The sequence below is a fragment of the Pseudopipra pipra genome, chromosome 16 (genome assembly GCF_036250125.1).
Source record: "Pseudopipra pipra isolate bDixPip1 chromosome 16, bDixPip1.hap1, whole genome shotgun sequence".
Classification (NCBI taxonomy): Eukaryota; Metazoa; Chordata; class Aves; order Passeriformes; family Pipridae; genus Pseudopipra; species Pseudopipra pipra.
This window is the reverse complement of record NC_087564.1, coordinates 6,815,572-6,834,436: the sequence shown is the minus strand read 5'-3', so window position 1 is coordinate 6,834,436 and position 18,865 is coordinate 6,815,572. Positions and strand designations below refer to the sequence as shown.

The 18,865-nt window shown below is 38.7% G+C and overlaps 1 protein-coding gene and 1 long non-coding RNA gene across 6 annotated transcripts in view; one reads left to right on the top strand and one right to left on the bottom strand.

The window, feature by feature from the left end:
• The window catches only part of LOC135423038 (uncharacterized), an 87,097-nt gene that overhangs the window by 4,949 nt on the left and 63,283 nt on the right, over nt 1-18,865 (bottom strand). The gene's annotated exons all lie outside the window — the stretch shown is intronic.
• MRTFB (myocardin related transcription factor B) overlaps nt 1-18,865 on the top strand; it is a 70,818-nt gene that overhangs the window by 45,870 nt on the left and 6,083 nt on the right. For 3 of the 5 annotated variants that reach the window (XM_064672816.1, XM_064672817.1, XM_064672818.1), the window contains 12 exons: nt 126-181; nt 711-786; nt 1,794-1,955; nt 2,519-2,703; nt 7,704-7,844; nt 8,873-9,120; nt 10,630-10,783; nt 12,652-13,677; nt 15,058-15,180; nt 16,805-16,963; nt 17,243-17,380; nt 18,211-18,271. In XM_064672816.1, coding sequence (XP_064528886.1) covers nt 126-181; nt 711-786; nt 1,794-1,955; nt 2,519-2,703; nt 7,704-7,844; nt 8,873-9,120; nt 10,630-10,783; nt 12,652-13,677; nt 15,058-15,180; nt 16,805-16,963; nt 17,243-17,380; nt 18,211-18,271 — 2,529 coding nt within the window. The remainder of the gene's footprint in view (nt 1-125; nt 182-710; nt 787-1,793; nt 1,956-2,518; nt 2,704-7,703; nt 7,845-8,872; nt 9,121-10,629; nt 10,784-12,651; nt 13,678-15,057; nt 15,181-16,804; nt 16,964-17,242; nt 17,381-18,210; nt 18,272-18,865) is intronic. The other 2 variants (XM_064672819.1, XM_064672820.1) reach the window with 1 other exon arrangement.

Below are 18,865 nucleotides of genomic sequence, written 5' to 3'. Positions count from 1 at the left end.
TGTAAGCCTGGTCAGATGCAAACACGACTCCGAGGTGGTGGGAAACACCCATGCACATGTGCTGATTAGGATATTTCTTTTGGAAATCACTGCTGCCATTTTTAACTCTTACTCTCCCTTCACAGCTTTGAAAAGTCCAGCTGCATTCCATGAGCAGATCAAGAGCCTGGAGCGAGCCAGGGTAAACCACTTTGTGTAAACTTGTGATTAACATCTGGAAATGGATAGTCAGTTGTGTGTGATACTAAATTCTCTGAGTACATGGAAAATTAGCACTACAGTAATAATGTGCTTTTATCTTGGAAGAATTCATTAAAATAAAATATGGGTGTCAAATCTGAGAGGAACTTTCCTAAGCCTTCACAGATCAGGGTAGGTGATGAACTTGTGGTCACCCACAAGTTAAAGATGGGATACTTGGGTAAATTATGCTTGTGCAGTATTTCTGTAGCAAATCTGTACTGTTGTGATTATATGGTGATATGGGATCAAATCCAGCAACATTCCCAACTTGTTTGGGGAAGATAGAAATTCATTAGCACTGCTTAACTGATAGGAAAACAAAAAAGCAAAACGAACCCCATATTCTGACAGTGGTGTCCACCCATCTGCATGAAAGAGCACAAGTCATTGACTGGAGATATGGGATTTATCAAACTTTGATTTTTCTAGTAAACAGTAGTTAATGCCATTTCCTCCTTTCTTCTAAGACTGAAAATTTCCTGAAGCACAAGATCCGCAGCCGGCCGGACCGCTCGGAGCTGGTCAGGATGCACATCCTGGAAGGTACGTCCAGCTCTGGGCCCCTGAGCTGCTGCACAAGGGGCTCCTGTGCACTCACTTGTCTGACTGAATTACACTTCAAAGGCAGTTAGTTCTGAAGGTTTAGTTGCTCTGTTTCTCTGTGTCTACAGTGTATTTGTTTGCTATTGCTTATTGCTCTTATTCTATAATGGTAATTATGCCATGGTCTGTATGGAATGCTCGTAGTGCTTCAGTTCTTACTCATGCCCTAAAATGATCTGACAGTCTTGTGCTTCCCCCTTTATAAAACCTTTAGACTATAAACATAATAATATAAAACCTACTGAACCTTTAATAAATGACTGTTACCCTGCTGTGTTAACTTTCCTTGTTGCTCAGTCATTGGAAACAAGTCTCTTTATGAATGGGGCTGCATTACTGTGTTTCCCCATAACCAAATATAGAGATTACCAAATAACCATAAGTGAATTTAATAGCCATTATTTTTCAAAACATGCATTTGAATATTAAATCCTAGTAGGAGCTTCCACATTGATAGATCACATTCATATTGACAATCTCCATAATTTCATTGAAAAGTAGTTTTGAAGACTCAAATTTGTGCTAGAAGCTGTTTTTAAAGGTAAACTTTTAAAGAAATTTGTGAAGAGAGAATCCAAAAATCAGTGGATTAATTAAATTTTACCACAACTCATACTGGTAAACCATTAGAGCAGCAAATGTTCCAGATTATAACAGGCATTTGTTATTTTATATTCTCTGCTTTGTTGTTGGACATTATACAGACGTTTACCAAAGGTATTACTGCTGTTAAGAGGAGATTACATTTCTAGAAAAACACAATCATGGGGATAAACAACATCTACTCCTATAATCTTACTTTTGCTTACTGATTTGAGAATTTTCAGGATACTAATGGGCTGGTTTTGCTAAAAGTGGAATGGCTGTTGCAAAGGCAGGAGGGTGTTGTTTGCCATGGAACTGGGGAAGGGTTGGCCCAGGATATTCAGTGCCGCGTGTCCTTGCAGAGACGGTTGCAGAGCCTTCTCTCCAGGCCACTCAGATGAAGCTGAAGAGAGCTCGCCTGGCAGATGATCTCAATGAGAAGATTGCTCAGAGACCTGGCCCTATGGAACTGGTAGAAAAAAATATTCTTCCTGTAGACTCCAGTGTTAAAGAAGCTATTATAGGCAAGTAGAAATCCCACAGCTTCTGCTCCTTATCCCCAGGGCATTGTGGAAAATAATCATTTAACTCCTGAGGGCAGAGTTCGCTAGAAGGAAACATATGCTAAGTTTGTTACTATTTATTCTCTCAGCTTCTGAGTCCTAAACTCTGTCATCATTTAATTAAAGTCATCCTATTTTTATTGGAAACTTGTAAGTTATATATATATAGCTGGAGTGTAGCACTGTCTTGGAAAAGAACTGATTTAGTACAAAGCAATGGCAGAGCTGTGGCCAATGCTCAGTGTGTTGGAGGTGTCTGTGTGCACTCCACATGTGTTGAACATTCCTTTCAATCTCTTACTAAAACCACTTCTGCTAAATGCTTGGTTTTATCCATTCCTTGCATATGATTTAATATGGCTGTCATTGTATTAAAAACACAATAAATACATAGGCACCATATGTTTAGGCTGCTCAAAACTGATCATTTTCCAGCAATTGGCTAATTCTCCTACGAATGTCTAAATTTAATTTGTACAACCAAAAAAAAATGTGTTTCGTTTGTTTCTTTGTAAACATTGTAGCAGTTGGACAAGAGAATTATCCTCAAGCTTTGGATGATTTTTCATTTGATGAAGACAGCAGCGATGCTTTATCACCAGATCAGCCAGCCAGCCAAGAATCCCAGGGTTCAGCAGCTTCCCCTGGTGAGCCAAAAACCAGTGACTCACCATCACCTATAACCCCAAATGCTGCTACATCAACACAGGTACAGCTTTTAAATGTTTAAATCTTCACAGTGTGTTTTTGATCTGGAGCTACAGAAATGGGGCATGGTTTCACATGGACTGAATCCATGTGCTGCTGCAGAGGGGGGCCTGGCACTCCCTTTTCTCTTTGGGAGTGCACAGACTGGAGCCCTGGCTTAGCTGCTGGCAGCGATCAAATTCCCATAGCCTGTAGTGAAGCCATAAATTCCCTGAAATTCATTATGACCCATAGAAGATCTGCAGCTTTCCCAGAAGTTGTTTGAAAGGTCATGGCCATGGTTTACTTCAGCTGTTATTGATTACTTAATGTCTGTCTTCATTCTGAGCAAGGTCTTGAACTCATTAGAATTAAACTGAGCTGAAACAACACTTGACGTCAGTTCCATTATCTTCAGAAAAGTCCATAAAAAAAGGTTTCCCACAGAATCTAAATATTCTTTCTTATAGTTTTAAAAAAGTGCCTAAGGAATTTTCTATATAAGAAATGAAAATGAGATTTATGTTGATTGTTCTATGAGGTTTTTAGTATTCTCTCGAGTTACTTAGAAAGAAAGGAAAATAACTGTGTCATGGCAGATGAAATGTTGTCTTTATAGTAGATTTAAATGTGTGAAGATTTAAAGAGCAATGAATTTGAATGAAAACAACTGTTTTCACAAAAAAATGTGAAAGAGAACTCTTCTTCGAACAGTTTAATTTTCATGATTTCAAATGGACAGTAACATCACCTACCCTGTCTTTAAATACATTATAAAAGTGCTGATGTAAAATAATTTGTAAAAACAGTAATTAAACATCAGGTGCTACAAATTCATTTCTTTTATCTTCTGTGAGCTACTGAAAGCACAGGTTTATATGCACAAGCACAGTTACCTGGATGCTTTCTAGAGTATCTTGTACAGTGCTTGCTTCTCAGGTGTTTATCTTCACCTTGGAGTTAATCAGTAAGTTTATTCATTTATTTAAAGGTTACTATATTTACCTTAAATAATTATTCATGATGTTTTCTGTCATACCTCAGCTAGTCATTTTAAACTCACTAAGAGCAGTTAAGAGGAGAAGGCTTTGCTTTTAACTGAATTTCTGCAACTGGGCAACTCCTGTCCCTGAGCTCGTTTCTCTAAGGCAGCCCATTTTCCTGATGTACATAAACAAAAGCAGCTGTATTATCACAGAAAAATAACTTATGTTTCAGATTGATGCATTTTACCATACTATTCAAGTTTATACTTCAGTAAATATTTTAGTAGAAAGCCTTGTTTTTTCGTCATAGCATTATATATTGGAAGTGACTTACAAATTATGTCAGTGTAATAATATTGCACTCAGCTTTGTGTACTTGGTACTCTGAAGACCATATTGTCTTGGATGACCATGGACACTTGGCAACTGAGTAGTTCAGGGTCTGGAATTGCTCTCCTTGGTTTTCTTATTACCACAGTAGATAGAAAAAGTATCACAAAGTTCACGTTCAAAACCAGTGCTGGACACAAAGTATGGCACTTCCATTTTATTTGGGTTTCATGTTGAGAGAATATAATTTGTGTTGAATAAATGGAAAACAAACCACGTGAAATTAGATTCCTAAGTAACGAGTTAGGTTCCTAATGGAGAGTTAAATAAAAACACTCGAAATAATACCAGCCAAAAGCTTTTCAAGTAGGAAGCATAAGAGAGATACGTGATTACAGAAACAAAGGAACAGAGCACTTGAATGTGATTGAAAAAGCACTTCAGATAGAACTTCAGTCCTTTGCTTATGGATTTCATAAGGTATTACAGCCACTTCTGTGAGAAGAGCAACATGAGAAGTTGCTCTTTTGCAGAATAAAACAGATGCTTACCTTGTTGTTCCCTCTGAAATAAAGAACAACAGCCCAGCAGGTCTCTACAGGAGATGTGCCTGCGAATTGCTCCTTTATTCTTTTAATTTCCTCTGATGAATTTTAATTTTTATTACAATAAAAATTAAAAAAGCATGTTTTGAAAGCAGTGGAGTGTAGCCACAGTTCTTTGCAAGGCTTCCTCCTCTGCACATTTCCAGACCTCAGAGGACGCAACATAACTTTGAGAACTTCAGCTCTTGTTGACTGGTGACCTAAAACTTGCTTTAACCCACTGTATTTGCATCTGGAAAGGATTAGGCATTTTAATCACACTCTAAACAGACCAAACTGTGGTGCTCACAATTCACAAGACATTAAACAGTTCTCTTCAAAACAACTGAAGTATTTTGCTTGATAGCACAGAATATAATGACTGTTTTCTTAATACAGTCACTGTAGCTTGTTGACCTGCTAGATGCTTGTTTGCATCCAGCAGAAAAGGTGCAGAAATCATATTACCTGAAAAGAGGGATCTATTCAAATGAAATAATTGTTAGTTTATGCAGTAATCAAGTTAAGAAGTCAAGACCTGTTAAATTCAGTTTTTTGAATTTGAAGACATGTAAAGTAAATTATATGCATGGTTCATTACTTCATCTCACACTTGCAGGTAAAATTGGAAAGTCTGTAAAAAGCTTTGTGTTTCATGTAGCCATTAATCCTTCATAGGTCAGGATTAAAACTAATGTAAGGAAAAAGTAATTTACTTTGGCAAGAGGAGAATGTTTTAACACCACTGTTTTCACACAAAGTGAATTTAAAGAGGTGATTTGTTTTTTTGGTAGTGGATGGTTTTATTGTTGTTGTTTTGGTTTTGTTTGGTTGGGTTTTTCTAATTTACTAACTTTTCCAGTTTTAAGAGTTTTGTTGTGCTGTCATCATGGATTTATTTTCATAGCCTATAAAGAGTAGCTCAATATGTTTGAAGTCAAGTTATTCATTTGGCTTCAAGAAAGATCAGAATGATGAATAGTAAAAGATTATGTAATGAATAAGCTGAAGTAGCAAACATTTAAAATGCCTTTTAATTGGGACTTCATGAAAAGAAAATTGAAGAAATAGAAAATCACGAGGTCATTAGAATTCCTCTGTGCTTTATGGTAATATGGTACATGACACTTTGATTCAAAGACAAACCAAGTGCTTTTTAAAATTGTACTGTAACTAGAATATGCCTTTTAAACTTGATAGCAACAGGAGTGCAGGATGTTGGAATACAGCATCCAGAACCCTTTTTCAAAGGCTAGGTCCCTCTGACATCCCCTGGCAATTCTTGTGCAAGTCCAGCAAATAACAGACACTGTGTAGATACCAGATGCTTTCCAGAGCAAACACTTGGAAACTTGGAGATAAAAATAGAGACATTTGTATCCTTAGCCCACCACCACAGACTGACACAACCCTGCACACTGTTTCAGTGACAGGGCACATTAAATCTTTAAGTCCTTTGTGGTACAATCTCATGGAAGAATAATAGAGTATGGGAAGAAATGAACTTAGTTAGAATTAATTTCGAAGGAATGTTTACTGATAGGAATATACAGAAAAAAGAAGAGGCTTTTATAAAAGGAACATTGTACTAGGTGATCTAACTACTTTCTTAAACGATGGAAATGCAACTGATCTCATCTGTCTGGATTTAATACTGTATGATATTAAACACTAGCAAAACTGAAAATGGAGATTACCAGAAATGAGACACAAAGGGAATTTTTGGGTTGAAAGGAAATTGGTAATAGTGTCTCTGGGAGTTGATTTGGGGACATTCTGGTTTCATGTTACCATTAACAACCTTGACGTAAGAATGGGTCACCTAACAAAGGTAGGAAGCAGAGTCAGCACACAGTTGGATTGTTATTCTGCAGAAAGAGCTGGCTGATGTGGCTTTTAGGAGAGAAATGGAATTGCAATAGAATGGAATAGTTCTTAAAAAGAAAAATACGCAAAGCCTCTCCTTCCAATGACAAAGACTCCAGAGAAAACCAGGGCAGAAGGCAGTTTGGGGGCAGTGTGTGGCAGTGACTGTGAGCTGCTGGGGACTTCCCTTTAAAATCACAAGTGTGTCAGAAGAGATAATTCCAGTAGAAGTGTTAATGCCACTGTAAGGATCCAGTGAGACCCTACATGGAATATCCTGTACGTTTCCAATTACTTATATCCAGGAAAGACTAAGGAAACCTGTAACAGAGTCACCTGTAACAGGTAAGGATGATCAGGGAATGAAAAATGTCTTTGTGAGAAAAGAATAAAAATTCATTCATATGTCTAGGATCACAAGGGCTGAGATCTGTTTATGTACAGAGTCTATATCCCATTAGAGGGATATTCACCACAGAAGGAAATTTTAAGTTTTAAATCAGAAAACAATTTCAGTACAATAAAAATTGATATGACAAATTTAAGCTGAGCAAAGTTTGATTTTAATGTAGGAAAACTCTGGGGAGTTTTCTGGTAGGTATAGTGGTGCCAGGAAAAAAGTAATAATGAAGTTCTAAGCCTATATGAAATTATAGTAAGTTTATGGAAGAAGTTACACACATGTTTGTAACATCAAGGGAACAAACTCCTGGGTTGTACCTGCACAGTATCTTACACTTGTGCTGGCAGTCAGGTACAGAAATGCACCTCCTGGCAGTCAGAGGTGGGGTTCTGTGAAAATATATAGGAATCAGTGTCTTCAAAATATACCTGCTGCTGAAACAAGAAGTTTGTTTGCCTGAGTTGATGTCTGACCTTCATGAAAGCGATGCTTATCTGGCAGTACTTGTCTGGGTGCTAAGATCCTCCTTGTGTACACAAGATTCTGACTTCATAGGCAGAAAAAATACTGAAAGCCTCAGAGTTATAGTGTTAAAGCACTGTTTCCTTAGCAAACTAAGGAGTCAAGGTAAGAAACTGGTTTATTTGCTATGTTTGAAGTATGCCAAAGTGTGCTTCCTAGAATACTTGTAGGCATGTACATGAAAGAGTTCTGTTTTCACCATTCCTTCCAAAAATATTTTGTGAATTTACCATGATAGTAAATTGTCTTAACCTTTTCACCTTTTTTTCAGTTATTCAGGTGGTGGATGTTTTTAATGTTTCTCTTTTTCCTTATATTTTTTTAATACTAGTATCCACCTTTAACCTCTCCAGTTCCTGAATTTCTCAAAACTCCCTCAACAATTGAACAGCACGTCACACGTTCCACTGCTGCCACCACCCTGACCACAAACACTGTCTCTGCAGCAAAGCCTGGGCCAACCTTAGTGAAGGTGGGTACTGTACCCTTGGCATCTGAGGGCAACATTCATTATCTGTGTCCTTTTCCAGTGCTGTGTTTAATGGAAAAGTCCATGAGTAACGTTAGAGTGCCCGTAGCTAACAGTTAACTTCTGTCAGGGGACACACGGGGTTGGTGACTCAAAGCTTTTGTGTGCTAAGGTCAAGTAACACTTGTAGGGACCAGCTCATTACTCCAAGAGGTCCTTACAGTACAGCTGGCAGATGTTTTCATGCAGAATTATGCATTACATTGCTTATGGAAGCAATTTTTAAGGAATAAGGACAGTACTGACCTTCGACTTTCTGTTGGTGAAATGAATCTCTTCTAAGCTAGTTCTGTATGGAGAATAATTTAATAGGATCTTGCATTCATAGTCTACCTGTAACCAAACTGGTGAAAAGCATTGCCCCCTTTCCAAAACTATTTTCTTAGCTGATTTAATGTATAAGCAGAAGGCATGAGAGAAGTGACTGTATCCTTCTATTTTAATATCTGGAGAACATGCTCAGTTCTCTTTCTGCACTGACCTGGCCAGCAGCACGGGAAACCATTTCAAATACAGTTAGGGGGTTGTGTTACAAGATGTCTGTAATGTTTCATTTCAGTAACTTTGCTATCTTCAGCTGTGTAATGCATATATGTATGTAGACTTCTACTAACTACCTGAAATGAGCTCAGTTCATTTTCCAGGATGACCTCTAGTTGTGAATTTCTAGTATAAATGTGGCTATATCCTTGGAAATCACTGCACTCGTAGCAGCTTACTTAATGCAGGACCCAAATGACAAATTCAGATATCCCCCAAAACAGGCTGTGTGTGTAATAAATGTGCATGGATCAACACAGCATTTCTGTTTGGGAGATAGGAGATGGTTCTTTTGGGGAGGTTTGCAGGGATAATTGTGTTCAGCAGCTCTTTGCAGTGAATGTGCTCAGCGTGCCTTATCTCTGCACCAGGCATAACTGCTTTAAATGACATCTGTTGTAGCTCTTTCAATCTTTTCCATCCATAAACAGCAAACCCACCCAAAGAACCCAAATGATAAACATCGGAGCAAGAAATGTAAAGAACCCAAGCCAAGGGTGAAAAAATTGAAGTATCATCAATATATTCCACCTGATCAGAAAGGTGAGAAAAATGAGCCACAGATGGACTCCAACTATGCTCGTCTGCTACAACAGCAGCAACTGTTTTTGCAGCTGCAGATCCTGAGCCAACAGCAACAACACTACAACTACCAGACAATTCTGCCTGCACCACTGAAGTATGTGAAGCATTCTTTGTGTCCTTTACAGAAAAGTCATTTACATCAGTTATAGGCTTAGTGCTTTACAAGGAAATGTGGTTTGCAATTGTTGAGATCGTTGGAACCCAAGAAAACTTAAATGGCATTGTGCATCACTGGGGGTATTATTTGCCTCATTTAACAAGGTGATGTGGTGGTTCTCTTGTTAAAATACTCCTGAAGTCTGATAAGCCTTGAAGTGGTCCTAGTTTTTTGTGTGTTTCATGGAAACAGAACCTCTTACCTGTCAGATGCATTTTTTCTGACGAGATGAATATTTGAAACTCATAAGTTTTGACACCATTGTCATTCGAATATGTCGTAGGTAGGCAGAGCAGAAGAGAAGGTTACAGTGTGTGTTTTACAATGACACATCCTATTATTGTGGCTTTATTTTCTTTTGACATCAGTTTCACAAAACACATTCTTGCAGTTTACAATAAGACATAACAGTCATTTTAAATTAGATAAGATCTGTATATTGTTTATAGCCTCATCTGTAATGCTTATATGATTCCTCATCAGTGTTGATCTTTAGCACTGAACAGTGAGAAGTATACTTGCTGATTTATAGGCAGAAGCAGTCAGAAAAATAAATGTTTAAAGAGCTGCCAGCACCCCATAGCAGAATGAGAAGCTGACTATCTGCAGTTTCATTCTCATCATCTAAGACCAGTCATTTCCTAGAAGTGCTTAAAGTGTAACATGCCACAGTCACACAACCCCAAATTAAACGACTTTCAACTGTTTTTTAAATGAGTTTTCACTCAGTTATTTTTCCTCAGCAAGTGAGGCTAGGAAAGTTAAAGCTGCCATCTGTGGTTGTATTTATAATTACCATGTATCCTAACATTTGGCCTAGTGGTGTTTCTGCCTGCTTACCCACGCTTCTTATGTTCCATTTACTGACATTTCAGAAACATTTCTGCAGAAATCAGCTGAACCAAATAAAAGAGCTGACTTATGGTACCCAGTGTAAATGAAGGCATTTTTAATTTTTTTACCATTACTTTGAGATCCTTGTACGAGATTCTTTTGAGTACAGCTGGTAAAAATACATCTTCAAAGTAAACTGCCTTACTGTGTATGAATGTTGGACATGTATGTAGGGTTGATACACAGAGTTCAGTATTGTGGGGTTTTTTTATTGGTGCCAAACAAAAAACTTAGTAATTGTCCTAGCTGATGATTAATTTGTATAACTTGAGTTTGCAGTCCACAGTATCCTTCAGGGATACTATGACAACAATCAAAACTATGAAGCATAAATTAGTACACTTCACAGAAAATAAAATGTCAACATACTACTCTCTGTTATGTTTTCATGTCTGGTTTGTCTTACATTTAATGGTAATGTCTTACGTTAAATATGTATTTGCAAAAAAAGTTAATTTGACCATTAGCTTGATAGACATTAGACTGAGAATTTCTTGGTTGAAAACATAATATAATTAGCACTGACATAATTGCCCCTCTTATTACTCGAAGGCCACTGAATGACAAACAGAGTAACAATGGGAACACGCCACTGAACACTCTGAACAACAGCACCCCCACGTCAGCTGCCAGCTCCCCCAGGCAGAACAGCAGCGTTCCCAGCAGGAAACCTGGGCCTCTGCCTTCCAGCCTGGACGACTTGAAGGTAAAAGATCAGAGGGATCCATCCATTCCTGGGCATTACTGTAGGGCATTACTTGCAAACTGGGACTGTCAAGAATGTGCTCAGTTGTTGTTACCAATGAAAACTGTGCTTTCCTCCTAACTGTTTAGAATAAGTGTCAGGATTTTCATACACAGCTCTTCTGAACTTAAAATATTTAATAGAGCTTCCTCACATGCATATGTTCTAGAAATGACATTTCTTTCCCAAAGAATTAGAAGAGGAAGGATTTCAGACACATTGTATAGGTACCTCATTTTGATCCCTTGGGTAAACTATAAGGTTCACTTCATGTGCCGTTTTAGCCCAGGCAGATTTAAACACTGGAGCAATAGTTTCCTCATGATAATTTCAGTGTATCAATGCAGAGGTTTAGTTAAGCAGTATAAATTAAAATTGCCCTAATAAAAACGTGTTCAGAGAGGTCAGTGCTATAAAGCCAACACAGAAATAACACCAGTAAAAGAGAATAGAAGAGATCTTCTTACCAGAGTTCAACACATCATCTGAAAATGAACACTAAATTTTGTAGAAGTTTCTTGAAGTTATAAATAACTGTGTAAACTGTTTAAACTGCTCTATGAAGGCATTGCATAGGATTTTGTTCCTTCAGAAATACTTTAACAGGAAATCATACTGTGAGGGACGTAATGAAACTGAAGCTGAAGCATCTTGTGGGAGTTTAAAGATTCAGATCTTTGAACAGCACAGACAGGCCAAGCCTGAGCAGCGGGGTAGGGACATCTAGTGGGCACTTCATTCCTTCCTCCCTGCCAAGGGCTGGCTTTGGGAGGGATGGGAATGAGCATTGCTTTAGTTTTGAAGGGACAAAACCCAGAAGTTTTGGAAGATCATGTGGTGGTGGTTTTACCACGGAATGAGTGAAGTCAGTTGTGATTAAGAGTTCAGAAATGAATTGCTGGAAAACAGAAAACTTAGAGCAGACTGGGGGAAACAGCTGATAGTCATTGCTAGGTAGAGAGTTACTTCACAGAAAACTGCTGTGAGTTTTAGAGATGTAAAATGTATTGCTGTGATTTTTCATCATTTCCAAATCACAAGGACCTCCAGTTTAAATTCTAGACTGGCTAAGGACTGAAATATTCCTGAGGTTCTTTTATTCTATTAGAGGTAGCTCTAAGACACATATAGCCCAACTCTGCAGTTAGCTGTGCTGTATGTTCATCATAAACAGAAGCCAGTCATTGTGACTGTTCTTTTTTAATTGATATTTTGAAGCACATAATTAATTTACACTCAACACATTTGCACTTTGCTTTTTCTGAAAGCTTACTGGAAAACAGAACATTTTTCTACCAGAAATTAATTTTGACTCCTTATACTGTTTGTAAAAGAAACCCAGATGGCACATAGCTGTAACTGCTTGGTTGCTAATTAGCAGGAGAGCCTTTTGTGTTTGATGGGTCTATTGAATCATCCAGCTGACCTGATAAAGTTTCTCAGAAACAGATCTGTGTGTCTTGGTGGTGTAGCAAAGGGGTTCAGTGCTTTTATCAGCAGCACTGCTGCCATCATCTACGGGTTTGCTTCTCCAGTTCTTAGCTCAGAACTGGAGCTTTTTGTGCATTTTTCCATTTTGAACATTTGTTAAAAATCATCATAAGTTTGCTACTGCTCTTTGTATAACTGAACACTTCTAAGATTTTGGCCACTTAAACAGTGAAGTAGGTAGCAGGTCACGGAAATGTGGTCATGGATCATGCATGCTGCCAGAACCCAGAGGTGGAATAACTAGCAAAAAATGATTTTTCTTATTGAGATGTAATAAAGTAGAATGTGTATCAGCAAGTTTAAAACTTTTTTTATTATCATACTTTATTTTATTTCAGGTAGCAGAACTTAAAATGGAGTTGAAATTGAGGGGATTGCCAGTGTCTGGAACAAAAACAGATCTCATTGAGCGTCTGAAGAGCTACCAAGATCTCAACAACAACGGGGTTGCTACAAGTACCTCTGTGACAGTAACCACTTCTGCTGGGGCCACAGGTAACACCGGGGAAGTGACTGTGGCATTTCCTGTTGCAACACTAAATAAACCAGTGGCTAATACGATATCCAGCTTCCCTGCAGAAAAAACATCTACTGGACCGGGCAGCAAAATAGTAAATACTGAAAACATCAGCTCTCCTTTGCCTATATCCCCCTCTCCCTCAGAACAGTCGAGTCTAAGCACAGATGACACGAGTATGGCCGATACTTTCACAGAAATGATGACCATGATGTCACCCTCACAGTTCTTGAGCACTTCCCCCCTCAGAGCCAACCTGACCGACGACAGCCAGAGCCGCGGCAGCGGCACCATCTCAGCCATAGAGCTGGATGTGGCAGAAAAGGACCGCAAGCTCCAAGAGAAGGAGAAACAGATTGAAGAGCTCAAAAGGAAACTGGAACAAGAGCAAAAACTTGTGGAAGTATTGAAAATGCAACTTGAGGTTGAAAAACGGGGACAACAGCAACAGTCTCAGACATGTGGGAATTCAGCTGCTTTGGAACAGAAGCAGTTCAATGCTGCTGTCAAAGATGAAACTGCTCCTGCTGACTGCTCGAGTACCAGTCCATCCATACCTGTGGCCAGCCATTCCTTAGGACAGTCAGTGTACACTAGTGGCCAGAATCCAGTTGCCAAAAAGGCAGTTGTTATCAAGCAGGAGATACCCGTGGCCAAAGCTGAACCTCAGAATGCCATTTCTCAGTTTTATGTTAATCCACAGAGGCAGCCTCAAACTGCAGTTGTTGCCCAACCTCAAGCTTTATTAACTACCCAAGGAACTGCACAGCTGCTCCTTCCACTGTCTATCCAGGGACCGAATTCTGCCACTGCAGTGCAGCTACCAGTTGGAAACATCAAGTTGCAGGTAAGGGGGTTTCTGTTTTTCATCATGTAAACTGCATGGCACTAGTTTGTAATTTAGTATAAGTAGGTAAATGTACTGCTTGTAAGATTAACTTAAAAATCAGGCTTAGCCTGTTTCTGCTTGAGAGAAGAGAGTAGAAAAATATAAGTGCCACTCTCCTCATATCTGCTTCTGGTACTTGCTTTCTTTCCAACTTTTGTTCCAAGATACTCTTTCCTGAAAAGCAATTGTCTTACCAGGTAATGCCTCCATGCACAAATTGCTTTATATCAGCATATCCCAGCACTTTTTTACCTCCATATTGTAATAGAGAGTTAGGATCCCAGTACTTTATTTTGAGGTATACATGTTTGCAGAACATGTGTGAACTTCCTTCTGTGACGATGGCTCATTATATTTAACATGTGAATGCCAGGCTGTAGAACTCCCATGGACTTATAAAAAGAAACCATGGTTACACAAATATTATTTCTAGGCTGATTATAGGTAGTATCACAGTGAATAAATGCAGCATAAACCAAGACAGGTTATAAATGCAGAGGTATAAAAGTAGTCTGACCAAGCTGAAACAGTGTAAGCTGTTGGTCTAAGGTAGAAGTAAGCAGATACTTCCCAGTGGCTCTGTTGGGACATAACTGGATAAAATCCCCTGCCACTCACCTGGCTACTTTGCCAGCAGAGTATTCTTTCAGCTCCAGGTGTCCCTGGCTGTTGTGCACACTGTGGGCTGAGACCTGATGCAGCACGTGCACCATTGTATTTAGCAATCCTCCTGGGGGATGGAAAATTCTGCTGGGGATGGGCCCCACAGTCCACAGTGCAAGATCTACACACCCAGATCTCCATCTGAATTGTTCTAAAATCCTGGTAGAATTCTGTAAGAACATTAAGCAGCTTGTTCTGGTATTTTACTTTACTGATATTCCAGAAGGTTTTCCACTACCAGCTGAATTTGTCTTTTGTGAGGCTAGACACACTTCTTGCCTTTCACTGCCCATTAAAAGTTACTATGATCATCTTAAAAACAACCTTTTTCTTGCATCATCAGTTTTGTCTTCTAGTTACTCAAACGCAGCTCTTATAGTGCTTTCTTACTGATCTGTGCCATCTCTGTCCCTTGTTGTTTTCATTGCTATCCACTGGACTCTCCAGTTTGTCTTTATCTTTCTTAAACTCTCTTGGCAAAATAAACATCACCTTTTGGCTGGGAACCCACCAGTACCAAACACAGTAACAGTTGTGTTTCCTGTGCACAGTTCAGGCTCATCCTTCCCAGAATACAGGCTATTGGTATTCTGCATAATTAGTGCAATAGATTTTTACATGATGTAAATTACTGTGAGATACAAATAATGCAAATATTTTATCTTCATCCTTTAGGCTCAATCACAAGCTGGAATACAGACCCCATCACAAATACCAGCACCTCAGATGCACACTCCACAGTCAAACCAAAACCCCAGCACGCAGCACGCACTCGGTCAGACCCAGCAAGTCAGAAAGGTTTGTGGATGGCAGTAAGCATTAAGATAAATAGTTGTGTAATCTAATTCCAGGCAGTGCTTTTAGAATCTTTTATGTGTCATCTGTGCTATATATAAATGAGCAAGTCACCTAACACCTGTACCACGTTTTTGTGTGTGATACAATGGGCTTCTAACTTCTCTTTCCAAAAATTTTTTTAGGACTCTGTTTTTCAGTTGCAAATAAATACATAAGTCTAAAGACTTTTTGTCTTAATGGCACTCTTAGGGCATGGCTCTTACTATGTCCTTCCTCATGCTTGGTACCAGTGGAGTACCAGGTATTCCAGTCAGTTCCTCTTATTTGCCATTGGCTCAAAATAGAAGTCTTACAAGCAGTTCTCAAGAGAAAACTTTTACCTGTGGCTTCAGAGATTTATTATTTTATAGAAGTTCCTTTTAGTTTTCTTACTTTCCTTGTTGATTTCATCCTTACTTATGAAGAAAACTATGGACTCAGATACTGAGGATGGCAATTCCAGTGAGCCAAAACTCCACCATACCTCTTCCTGAGGAATGCAGGGAATTTAGAGAGAGATCCTCCTCTTCCTCTCTACCCAAAACAATGAGCTCTGTAATGTCCCATTCCAACAGATGTTCATCAGCACTGGTGTACAGTTGTGAGTACCAATCCAGTCATGTTCATATGGTAACTGATAGCAACCCCTCAGCACCAGTCACCACAAAAGAAAAGGTTTTCTCCTCCTCTGAGCCTCTTCCAGGCTGACCTCTATGATTAGGAACTTGGAGATTAGATTTGGACCTTTATTGTTTCCTTATCAGTGCTATTGATTATAGGGCTCATATTACTTAGGACAAGGAGGATTTTCAGCCTGCCTCGAGGAATAATTGAAATTCAAGATGAAGAGGGTAATTGCTACAGTATGTTGTGCAAGTGTTACAGAATATCTCAGCCTTCCAAGTTTATATTCCAGTGCCTCATGAATCCCATGTTCTGCTGTGATTTGGGGATTGTACCTGTGCAGTGTCACCTAATCTGCTTCTGCTCGGGCTCTAGTTCCAGATAAGAATTGATCTTAGAAGGTGAATGATTGTGCCATGCCATTCTCTGGAGAGCTGGCTAGCAAAGGGGAACAGCACTCCGTGGGCATCAGTACCCTTCAGACAGCTTGTTCAATCCATTTGGCACAAACCAATTGTTCTGTCTTAAAAGTGGCCCCATAGGACAGGTGTGGATACATGTACCAGTTTGTATTGGGCCAGAAATAAGTTCATGTTAGTGACTGTCCACTAGGTGGGGAAATCATGGATATGCTATTCAACTGTTCCATAGTCTTTGGAATGTATTTTGGAAAAATTATATTACCCTTTCCTCATGCTTCCTGGGAAATCAGAGGAAAATATTTCTAGTTATCAGTGAATGAAAGCATGTCACAGCACAGAGCTTCTTTCAAAGATCAGTTGTTGTGGATTTACAAATTACTGCATTGGAGGGGAAAATCAGTATAAATAACATTCACTTAACAGGGAATTTAAGCAAGCAAGTACTTCAGAAGAAATAGTTTTCATTGATGTTATTTACCCAATGTTACTAATTTTTTTTTAAACCCACAGTCTAAGACTGATCTGTTAATCCTTTACAGGTTTTTCCACCTACCACATCAAATGCAGTGTTTTCCTATCAGACTGCACCAGTTACAACACCGTCACAATCTTTTATTAATAAAGCATCAAACTCTAACATTCACACCGGTGGTAATCACGTCCCCCCTGTGCAGAATGGACCTGCTGCTCCCAGTAAGGTAAGGTCAGCCCCACAATGTTCTGTACAGTTCAGTTTTATGTTATTATTCTTAAATAACATGAGTGTGTGTACACTGCAGTTCACTCAAAGAAGAACGTTTTGTAGATTTTAATAATATTTATAATGTGCATATGTGTGAGGCAGAAACTCTCATTTCATCCCTCTGATTACCTACACTAATATGTAGTGGGGGTGACAAAGTCTAATCTGTAGCCCTTGACACACCTTGCATTCCCTGAAGCATGTTATTTAGTCCTGACTTTGTTGTTTCTCACAGCCTGGCTCTCCATCCCAAGCCCAGCCTTACATTGTTCAGCAGCCCCTCTTCAACAACACAGTGTCCAAGACAAAAGATCCTCCTCGTTACGAAGAGGCCATAAAGCAGACCCGCAATATTCAGACACCGCACCGTGAGGTTGTTATTTGCTCCTGCTTAGTCTATTAAAAACATTGTTTTTCTCTAGAATTATCAAAACCATCGCTGATTTTAGGTTTGTTTTAATTTAGTGTCAAGATTTGCTAACGTACCCTCTTATTATTTTCATAACTGTGTTTAACTACACAACTCCCATTTCATTATTCTTATATTAGAGCAAGTTTTAAAACAGTTTTAGTTTTGAGACCTTCATAAAAGTTTTCACTTTTTCTAGACCTGGTATTGAAAGAATGGGTTTGTGGGGGGTTTTGTTACCTTTTGCTTAAGGTTCAGATCATAGAATCAGATATTCAGGAGATGGCTGATGATCAGGAGATGTTTAAAACAGAGATAAGAAATTCCTGAAAGCTTACCCCCTCTTTAAAAAATAAAGGAACATAAATTACAAATTGGGAAAAAACCCAAACATATCCAGTAAAATGTATCTTACATGATGGCCATTCACAGACTATCTGTGAGGGAAAGCAGTTCAGGGTGCACCACCCAAAGTCCTGCAATTTTTATTGCCCTAGTACAAAACAGGATTAGTAATTTTCCTCTGGGTTTTCTGCACCTCTGGGTTGCCTTCATTAAATCTTGGTCATGCTTTTCAGATTTTTTTCCTATTCCTTTGTACTTAAACAGACCACAGGGATTACAAGTGTCTCTCCAAACTCCTTCTCTGTTTTCTAGATTGACAATTGCATATTAAGCATTTTAGTCTTGATCATAAGTTATACTTATGTACTATTGAGAGAAGCCAGGAACAATCAGCTTAGGAAAAAATACTGCATGAAAGAGAATAACCCTGTTCTCCTCCTGCACTCCAGATTTCCAGTGCACACAGTCAGCAGATGGATGACCTGTTTGATATTCTCATCAAGAGTGGAGGTAAGCTCATGGACAACTGTGGCATGTAGAGATTTAAAATCTGGTAATAAAAACTCAGTGCTACAGTCAAACAAAGAATTCCTTCAGGGAGCAGAATTAGAAGCTATCTGGCCTGGATGAAGCTAAATTTCTGAAAGTTTGCAATAAGTACCAATTAAAGAAAAGATTTACCAAAACTCATAGAGTCAACCTGCTGTGGAATTTCACTGCTTGCAAATTAGTTCAGGGAGACCTTTGCAAAGTGAATACTCTGTACAGCATTCAAATGATTAAAGTAACACCTTAGAGTAGCACAGACACATTTTATCAACATTGGAAAAGTTGAGCAAGTCCATATAATGTTTATTGAAATTATAAAACAAATAGAATAAGGTAAGAGTTTAAAGCATGTTGATACTAAAATTTCATTAAATAGAACCACATCTTATGAACTGTAAACATCAAAGGTACGTTCCTGGGAAAAGTATGTATGAAGTACATAGAGACATGAATGAAGTTTACTAATCTATTTCAGGAGAGTGAGAATGTCTGTTCAGTAACCATTTAATAGATGCTCTGACAGGTTTTAAGGACGTGGGTTTTTGCTTGGAAAAC